General features: G+C 22.7%; 1 protein-coding gene across 1 annotated transcript in view; it reads right to left on the bottom strand.

Moving 5' to 3' along the window:
* Positions 1 to 590: 590 nt before the first annotated feature.
* Positions 591 to 11,122, bottom strand: part of Cdk5 (Cyclin-dependent kinase 5) — a 65,803-nt gene continuing 55,271 nt past the window's right edge. The window contains exons 10-11 of the mRNA XM_067282438.1: positions 2,356 to 2,436; positions 591 to 809 (exon numbers count right to left, since the gene is read on the bottom strand). Coding sequence (XP_067138539.1) covers positions 711 to 809; positions 2,356 to 2,436 — 180 coding nt within the window. The 3' untranslated portion in view covers positions 591 to 710. The remainder of the gene's footprint in view (positions 810 to 2,355; positions 2,437 to 11,122) is intronic.

The raw sequence follows: 11,122 nt of genomic DNA, 5'->3' as shown, positions 1-11,122 counted from the left end.
AAATGCCATAAACATGATAATAAATCACTGTATATTAATTATGAAAATTTGTACACATACAGCATCTTTTAATAATCTGAAAAACATTACCAAATGGGAGAAATATTGATGTTTTAGGATAAAACAATTTAATTATAAATTGTTTAATACCAATTTAATAAGAAATATTTAAAATAAATTCACATTTTAAAAATTAAACTATGAAGAAATACATCTTATCAATTATTTCCACTTTAATTTTTTTCAAACAAATGCAACTTTTTATTAATTTAAATTTTAGATTTTTATTATACTTAGAAAAAACAAATAGTTTTTGACAAAAAGTCGATAATTTATACAGCATAAATCTATATTAAATTATCAAAAAAATAAAAATAAAAAATTTACATTTTACTTTATGCTTTTTTATCCATAACAAATATTTATTATTATGAAAATTTACTTTACTGTTTATTGCTTTATAGGGTTTTGAAAGCTAAATAATAACTGTCAAGCTTTCTTACTTTATGCTCAAATGTTATTTATTTTTTTTAAATCCTAACTAAACAAATTTGTTTTAAAATCAGATCAAGAAAATTAAATCTTCCATATTGAATTCTTGTAAATTGCAAAAGTATGCATAATTTATTTTTGTAGAGTAACAGACAGAAACTAATGGCAAAAATTTACAATTAATATTTACATAATTATAATAATATACAATACTTATATTATCCATTTTTAATAGCTGGTGGGAGATCGTGGAAGTAAGAATGTTGCATGGCTTCGTCGGCAGATATCCTCATGGCTGGATTACACACGAGTAGTTTCTGCAATGGACGATCGACGATTATCGAGCGAAATAATTTAAATGACAAATATTATGCTTTTACTGAACTTAACAGCAAAATACTAAAAGTAGAAATTGCAAATTATATTTGCAAGATAAGTAATATGGTAGAAGTTAATTTTTTTAATTTAAAAATTCATTAAAAACCAAAAATAACAAGCAATTATGAAATTTAATCAATCACTATAATTATATTTATCAGAAAATGAGTCAAAATTACATTAGGACAGGAACATTATCAAATTAGACTGCCTATGATTGACAAGTTGTCTTCAATTTTGTGATATTGTTCCAAAAACATTATAATTTTAATTTATTTTTTGTATGTTTGATGCCAGATTATTTGATGAGTCTTATTTCAATTTTATCATCATTTTAAATAAATGTTTAGTTAAATAATTAATGTTTTCAAGATAAAATTAAATTTTTTAATGTATTTTTAAAATAAACTACGAAATATATACATTTACTATCTATTCCAGATGCTTTACCATATATACTGCGTATTTTTAATAAAAGTAAAACAGATATTTAAAGTTATATTATCAATATATTATTTAATCTCAAAATCCAAAATGTAATTTAAGTATAAATTAATAAATATAATAAATAATAATTAGATTTCTAAAATAAATACAGTATAGCAAGTTCCTTGAAAAAGATTTAAATGTAACTGATACAATTTAATTAATGTATCTAATAATATATAATTTAGAGGAGCAAACATTTTCGCAAGTTGACATTTTATTAAAAATTTATTAGTCAATATAGATACCTCTTTGATTACTAATTTTCCTACATTAAATTCGGCAATAAAATTAATATTTCAATTTACCTTAATTAATAAACACCAATTTAATAAATAATTCTAACCTTCATTATTTCTATTTTATTAACCAAATAATATCTGTTTTAACAGCTGATTTACAGCTACAATTAATAAAATTTTTCTTCTTTTTTACAAATTTAGATATTATTTTGGGGCATGCAATTAATATATAATAATACATTATAAATATATATTTTTTTTTTACTCTTCCCACTCTGTGGGCACTAAGAGGATTTTTCTACAAAAATCTAGCTATTAATTTTAGACTAAAAATTTTTATTATAATAGGTTTGTATACTATAGAGATAGCAGAATGTCTAAATGTTTACAGATTATAATTATAATAATTTTGAGTTTAATAAATAATACAATGAATTTTAAGTACCGGTACATTATATATTTTAATGAAGCCACAAACAATTGTTATGTTTCTAACAGGTGCTGAATGTTTACACTCAAAACCAAGGTCGCATAAATGTAACTTAAAAAGGCAGAAGTGCATTTTGTGCATAAAAAATAACTATTCTAATCATCTTATTCAAATTATTTATTTATTTTAAAAACTAATCTAAATTCATATAATTTTATTAATGTCTCATAAAAACATCTCAATACCAGTAATAAAATTTCATAGGAATTTTTATGATCCTAATACCAAAAATTAATTAATCTTCTAAAATGTATAAACAACTTTTACCTGTAAAAGGTCTCTCCCTTTGGTGTTCAGTTTTGGTACGACTTGAGAAAAACTTGTTGTTGGATGATAAAGTGGAAATGGCTATAAAAAGATAGAATTTAGTTAATTAAAATAATTCATGAACATGTAATTATTTACATTTTTGGAAATATAATAATTTTTGAAATATTTAAAATTTATGATGTAAAAACTATTCTATTTTTTTAAAAATTTCTATAAATAATATTCTTTTATTATGAATTATTAAAACCAAACAAATTTTTAATTCAGATTCTTTCTATTGATTTTTTTTTTCTGAATTATGTACTCCATGTATTCTAAATTATTCAATTTCCTTCGGAGAATATGATTGCTAGAAAGTCTGTAGCATGTAGTAAAAATTTTTCTTTAACTTGTTTGTTAATGCAACAATCTACTCTTGGTAAAAAACAAGTTCCGAGATCGAAACTTTACAGTAAACCTTATCAATCTTATTCCAGATTAAAGTATTTTTATTTTCAATTCTGAAATTCCTAAATAAAATTTTTATGTATAAAAAGTATTATTACTATTGTTATTGTGTTTAAAAACCTGAAAACTATTTTAATTTGTTATGTTCTTAAATTTTCTATTTAATATTTAAAATTAACTGAGTTATAATTTTTAATCTATCATCAACATTTATGTAAAAATAAAAAATAATAATAATAATAGTTTATATATAATATTTAAAATTTAAATGTTTTAATTATTAAAAAATAACTGACAAAATTAAGTTTGATTATCTGAGGTGAATCGGGAAGAGCACTTTGCCAATGAAGACAATAGAATGTAATACAGCATAGTTTGTTTCGTGAAGCTGGGAAATGTATGATATCAAGAGAAATTCTAGTTTTATAAGGATTTTACTCTGATAATTTCTCACAACAATACAAATTTTAAAGATTTAAAAAATTATACTGGTAATCGTAATTGTACATTTACATTTGCTTTAAATTAAAAGTGTTTTATTGTATAATTTAAAAGACATTATATTTAATAAGCAAATTTAACTTAAAAAAATCTAAATATGTTTATTTAATAATTTATCAAACATTCCATGTTATCCAAGATATTGAGAGAATTTTGGATACAAAAAAACTTGGATAACTTTTGATAAATTACTAAATAAATATTTCACAATTCACACAACCCACATTATCTTGGATAATCAAAATTCTAATGTATATGAACAGTTATAAATCATTTTAAGTTTATTAAAAATTTCAGTTAAAATATAAATCTTAACATTCATTAGTATTGAATGATATAATAAATACTCAAACAGTTCAATTAAAATGCATTTTTATATTCTTTAGTATATAATACAACAACAAATTTACTTGTTTATTTATTATTCTGTAAGGTATTTCTAAGGCTAGTAATTACTTTCTCTACTTAAGATTAACTCAATTACTATTAACACAATAACAAACACAACAAATTAAAAGCATAAGCATAAAATATATAAAATCTGATCCATAGACTGATAAAATATTCATTTAAGCATAGAACTTTAACTAATAAATCACAATTATAACTAACTTTAATTTTATATTTCTAAAGATGAATTATAATTAAAAGTTTAAAAAAATAAAATCATTAATTTAGAAATTTCAATGTATAAATGATATAAAGCTGCTGTCAATTTTACTTCAACTTTTAAACAGTTATTATTTATGTTTTTCCAAAACCTACAAATTAGAAACTTTAGATTCAAAATGATTGTAATTATGATTCTGTAAACTGAGTAACAAGCTCATTAATATTTCAATTTTTAGCACTTTTAATAATAATAATATTTAGTTAATTAGTCAGAAATGAATCTATATCATTAACTATTTTTAATGAAAGTATAAAAAAATTTTTTTGTTAAAAAATAATAATTATTCTGATAAAAATGCTGATTCTTTTACTTAAAAAGATTTTCTTATTATAATTACAATGTTTCTATTCTTAAAATAAAACTAAAATCTTTAAATCTACTATATACTGTATTATTAATTTAAAAACTTCTTTTTCAAACCATCCATTTGCCTTTGTACTCAATTTTTAGCTTTGTAATATATACTTAGATGTCATCTCTCTGATAATTCACTAAATTTCTTACTGGGATGAAATTTATTACATAAAAAAATTATCTAATCCAAAGTTTCCATTAAAACGCCATAATTTCCTCCTATCCATCCATCTGCTATCACTTCTGAGTAAATTATCTACCTAATGGGTGTAGGAGAACATAAATAAATACAGCTGACAAATTTTCAGCTGAAACAAACCCCTACTCCTTCAAGATCAATAAGTATCAGGTTACAAATTGTCTCATGTTTCACCTCAGATTGAGTTACAGTTGTAAATTTTGTTTTAAATGAAAGATAGCAGATAACAGTTATCAGAAAAAATGCTTTATATATATCTTTAAACTTTTTACTAAATCTACAATACTGTTCTGAACAATGTTATATTCACTTTAACACTAACAAGCACTTCATTTAATCAATAATAACCTCTTTAAAATGAGATTTTTGAAATAAACAAATTCAAAATAATCAATAAATGAACAATACTTTTTAAAGCTTGAAAAATTAAAGCATCTTTTCAATAACATTTTTATATTTTTAGAAAGAGAATCATTATTCAACAATGATTTAATTATTTTCACTTCTTAATTAAGAATTAACTTTTAAATATAATTAAAGCTAATTTAAAACTGCCTATCTCACAAAAACTGTACTCATTTTTCTGTCCATAATCTAAAAATAACTTTAATTCAGTTGCTATATTTTAATTAAATAATTTTTTTAATATTAATAAAAATAAAATAATTCTGAATTCTTAAGAAAATATTCAAAATTTTAAAATGCTTTTTGTTTTTATATTTTAAAAAATGCATTTAATGCCTTTTTAAAATAAAATAAAAATTAATAATTCAGGTCATACTTAAATATTAAAATATTTATGCAAATATGCTTTAAATTAATTTTAGAACACTGCAATTTTTTTAATAAATATTTTACAATAGAATTTGAATTAAGTTGACAAGTCTAATTAATTTATCACATTAATTTAGTTAAGGTTTCACACTTCTCTACTAGATGCTTTATAGGGCTGCAAACCAAACAAATAGGATATTGGTAAACATTATCAGGAAAGAAGCCTTTAGAACTTGGGCATTTTTAGAAATCTGAACCCAATAAAAATAATGAAATTAACTGAACTTGATTATAGACACTTCTCAAACAAAAATAAATAAAAACATTTTATTCTAAATCAGAAAATAACAATAAAAAATCTTAAAATGAAATATTATAAAATTATGTCCATACAATATTATTACAATACAATCAAACTGAACTATGTAAATATTTAATTAACATTATTTTTTACATTATGAAATATTTTATTTTAAAAATAATACTATAAAATTATTAACTCATTAATTATATATTTTTAATCTTTTTAAAAATATATACAGATCAAATATAATTACAAAAAATTAAAATTAAATATATGTCTTTTATTTTAATTTTATTTCAATTTAGTATCAATGATTCTATAATATCATTAAAAATAAATCATTCATAGATTATTATATTAAATTTTAACTGTCAGCAGATTGATAGCTTTTAACAATTAATTTTTATATCTTTCAATTCTTTAATATTATAATAGTAATATTGAAGAATTGTCAAATTTTATACAATTGAGAATTGCCAATATTGTGTTATACAAATTATATAAAAAAATAATATCAAACCCAACAGCATTCTTTCATTAGTAACTTTAGTTAAATTTCTATCATTGATAACTCCTTCTTTAATATAAATTATCTCAATAAATAATGTCCATAAATAAATTTTCTGTCATAATATAGTTTCTCATTCATAAAATTTCTGTAATTCAGCATTAATTTGTATTTGTCTTAAAAGAAAAAAATTCAGCATCATTTATATTGTTAATTAGTTTTAGAATTATAGAATTAATTTAAAAAAAAATGCTTTACATTGTCATGAAGCAATTAATGTCAGATGATTTCTAATAAAAAAAATTATTAAACTTATTATATATTTTGGAATCTCTCAAATATTAATGTAAAAGAATATATAAATAAAAATTAGTTTTCTTTATTAAACATTTCTAAAGAAGAACAAAATCTCAAGTGGGAAAACATCTAAAATTGGTGTGATTCAACCTGATTGGTTGAGTTTACTGTCATAAAGTTTACAACTAGAAATGAAATAATGGTATATGCTATCTTTTCTACAGAATATGAAAAATTTTCTTGAAATATTAATTTGTTACTGATGTATTATATATTACTGATTAGTAATAAACTTTGCAAAGTTTTTAAAAAAAATTATATAATAAGTCTTTCTTGGATAGAAATAGATTAACAACATAAATTAAAAATTCAGTTTAAACATATATTTAAATTACAAAACTGTAATCAATGGCAATCATTTCTCTTAATATTTTTAAATTTACATTTAAATTTATTTGAATTGAAGAGACATATACTTGTAAATTTAAAGTTACAAATATATGTTTCTTCAAAAATTTACATTGAAGGATGTAAGAAAACTACATTATCAAATTTTATATTAACATTTTCAAAAATTAGTTTCTAAAGATTACAGCAGAAAGGTTTCTGCTAAATTCATATTTCAATAATAATGTTAAAAATAATTTAATTTCGAAAAACCTTTAAAAAATTTAATATACATCAATTATTATTTGTGTAATGTATAAAAGTATTATATTAATTTAATTTTAATTCAGCTAAAATACTAACACTGAATTGTTTCTTTGACAATCTTAGATGGCTTCTGTTGTTTTTGTTAATATATTGGTATTTATTTTCTCTTAGCATAAAAGATTAATCTAAACAAATATTAAAAAATGTCTATGTAATATATTTTCTTATGAGTCACAACTGAAAATATTTCCACTAGACAGGCATTTTTTAACTTTCAAATAAAGAAATGATCTTTAGCTAAACCATGATGTTTTGTATGAATGTGAGTAATAATAATAATATAAAAAAAATCACTACTTACAATTGATTCATAAATATATTAAATAAACAAGCATATAAATATTTAAAATATTATTATTAAATTGTATTTTGGAGTAACTTTCAGAGTAACCATTTCATCTAAGAATAAATATATTTCATTGTGTCATTCTCCAGTTTAAAAAATGATAAAATGATGATTCTTCATAAGATGAGACTTTGGACTAGAATCTGGATAACAGTTTGCATTTGCAAATACTTAGAATTACTTCAGAAGAATGGAATGAATAATGATAAGAACTATTCACCAAGAGATTTAAACAGGAAACATATGCAAAAAAGGTTAAATCAAACATGTAATATAAAGTATATTTAGTTCATGATAATATTAATATAAAAATGCTTATAAATATAACAAGAAGTGAAATGAATGAATGATTTTAATCATTTTTATTTTACTAAAAAATAAATAAATTCAATTCATACTATTCTTCAGTTTGTGCAATTGGGAATTTTAAATTTAATGTTTATGTCAATGTTATATTTATAAGGATAGGTATGTTTTAATTAAATCATTTATAAAAAAATATTTGAAAAGTTAAATAATATCACTTTAACATCTATGCATATACATTAAATTGGAAAAGAATTTTTCAATTATCAATTGCAACTAATTAAATAAATCCAGAATTTGAAATTTCCAATTTCTTAATCCTATTTGGAATATAGGTATTCTGTTTAAATTAATTTTCATATTTTATATAAACTCTACTTATATATTTTATTTTTTCCTTATATATATATAATTAACATACTTTTTCATTTTTGTACAAATTGAAAAGATTAAATTCATATAATAAATTTTTCAACCAAGTGCATTAATAAAAACTAAACTACTACTAAATATTTCAAAGTTTCAAGATATAAATTATATATTATTCATAAGGTTGCATCTTAATTATTTAACCAAAAATACATTAACTTTTATTGAAATGTATAATCACAATTATTATTATTATTATCATGTCTTCTATAATTATAAATGTTTATAAAAAATTAGTACTAGTTGAATAAATAAAAACTAATGTTTCTCTCATTGCATTTAACTAATCAAATTCAAATTCTTTAAATGGGATTGATTATTATTAAATGAAAAATTTATATTTATTTATATTTTTCCAATGTATTACATAGAAAGAGAAGAAAAAAATTGTTTTAACTGAATTTACATAATAATCAAATCATTTATGAGCAGTAAGTTAAGAAAACTGTTACAAGGGGAATATACATCAGTTATTAAGAATTTTTAATAAAACTATTATCTCATTTGTTCAGATTATTTATTGTATTCAGATTATTTATCATTCATATTATGTACTCAATATATATATGTAATTAATTTACAAAACAAAATATTCATTTATTGAACTTTCATCTGTGATTAATTCAAATGCAAAAGTGAAATAAATATCAACTCTCAGACAAGTGAATACATCATTTAGAATCATGTGACTAACATCTCTATGAATTTTTATTCCAAAATATATAATCCATTGATTTCTGTTAAATGTTTCTATTTAAAAAAAAAAAAAAAAAATTCAAAATAAAAGAAAATTAAAAATGATGTATTATAATTAATTTTTTAATATGTAGCTAAAATACATCAACATTAATGACTGAAGCAAAATCTGATTTAATTATTTTGTTTTTATATTTATATTGTATTTTATATTATATTTAATTATTATGTTTTATCATCCATGATTTTATTTTCATTCTTTCATAATTTACCAAGTTTTTAAAATAAATTTTAAATTTACATTTAAATTTATTTGAATTGAAGAGACATATACTTGTAAATTTATTTACAAGTATTAAGTATTTTTAATATCTGCTTTTACACAAATGATTACTCTAGATATGGGCAAAGAAATTTATTGGTAAAATTTTAATTTTTGATATAACTACAAATAGTTTACAAAAAATAAGGATAGATATGAAAATGCTTCTTGACTAGAAAATAGAAAATATGTTTTATAGAATATAAGAATGTATAGCAAAAAGAGAGGAGGGGAGAAAAAAACAAAGTAAGAAGTCTCTTAGCTCAAATTGAATCCCAAGGTTATAATAAAATTTCAAAGTTTGAAAAAACTTTTGAGCTTTTCAGAAAGATAGCTACATATTTGACAACATACTTTATCTTTAATAAATATGAGAATATAATTTTATAATAAAAAAAATGAATAAATATGTTTTAAACATTGAACAGAAATGTACTCAGCAAATTAATTAATCAAGTAACCAACACCTTATTCGTTGCTGAGAAAGTTTATTAAAAAAACGAACCATAAGACAAAAAACACCTTGATGCTGAGAACGTTTAAATTTAATCAAAAACAAACGTTTTCGGCCCACTCCATGAGCCATCGTCAGGCTAACTACATTCGAATACAATTTCGAACAAGCAATTTCAAATTGAAATAAACTACAAAAGAACTCACGCGCTACGCTGGATAACGTAAACTAAAACTAATATAAACAACATAGAAAATAATAAAATAAAATATGTCAATGTTACATGTGTACATTGTAAAAATCTATAGTCTATAGTTCTCTAGGCAATCCTTTTGCCGTATCTAATGTATTCCTGTGACTTTTTTAATTAAAAACTTCCAAGCTGATGGTAAAATCGCCGCATCCTTGTAATTTAAGCATTTTTTGGTTAAGCCGGACTTATAAATTTCACATTTTTCGGTTGTAGCCGCAAGTGTCGGCGAATGTATCGGTGTTAAGATCCTGGCTTCATCCCATTTCACCACGGACCCCTCAGTCTGCGCCATTTTTGCTAACGTTGTTGTGCATTTACCCTTCGCCACGTCATATCTGTGTTCCTTAATCCTTTTACTTAGGCTTCTCGTCGTGACCCCGATGTATTCTTTATCAATCTTTAACTGGTCGTTGCTGTACGGTATCGAGTACACACCTGGTTGTTCACTCGGTCTAATTGCATCTTTGTCGTTCCTTAGTAGCCTATATATCGAGGGAGCTCTTTTGTATACAATAGTGCTGTTCATGCGGCCCGCAATACCTTCCATGACCGATGATAGACGTTTATTATACGTGAATTTCGTGATACCGTTTGTCAGATCCCGTTTTTTCTTGTTTACTTTAGGATTCCTGTAAGCGGCAATCAAACGTTCAACAGTTCTTGGACCAAATCCCAACACCTTAGCCACTTGCCTGATTCTATCCAGCTCTCGCATCGTATCGAGTATGTTAGAGCAATACTGAAACGCTCTTCTAATTAAAGCTCTAAACGCTGAGAGCTTATAAGTAATAGGATCATTCGATGTTGACGTATATACAGCGGGTTGTGTTTGACATTAGTATTGCATTTAGGAACGGGTCAATAGATACGAAGGTGTATATCAAACCTACACACGACCCGCTGTATATACCGTCAACATCGAATGATCCTATTACTTATAAGCTCTCAGCGTTTAGAGCTTTAATTAGAAGAGCGTTTCAGTATTGCTCTAACATACTCGATACGATGCGAGAGCTGGATAGAATCAGGCAAGTGGCTAAGGTGTTGGGATTTGGTCCAAGAACTGTTGAACGTTTGATTGCCGCTTACAGGAATCCTAAAGTAAACAAGAAAAAACGGGATCTGACAAACGGTATCACGAAATTCACGTATAATAAACGTCTATCATCGGTCATGGAAGGTATTGC

Source organism: Centruroides vittatus, unplaced genomic scaffold (assembly GCF_030686945.1).
Source record: "Centruroides vittatus isolate TY-2023 unplaced genomic scaffold, ASM3068694v2 contig_955, whole genome shotgun sequence".
NCBI lineage: Eukaryota > Metazoa > Arthropoda > Arachnida > Scorpiones > Buthidae > Centruroides > Centruroides vittatus.
The sequence above is the reverse complement of the archived record's forward strand: the minus strand, read 5'-3'. Positions and strand labels throughout refer to the sequence as shown.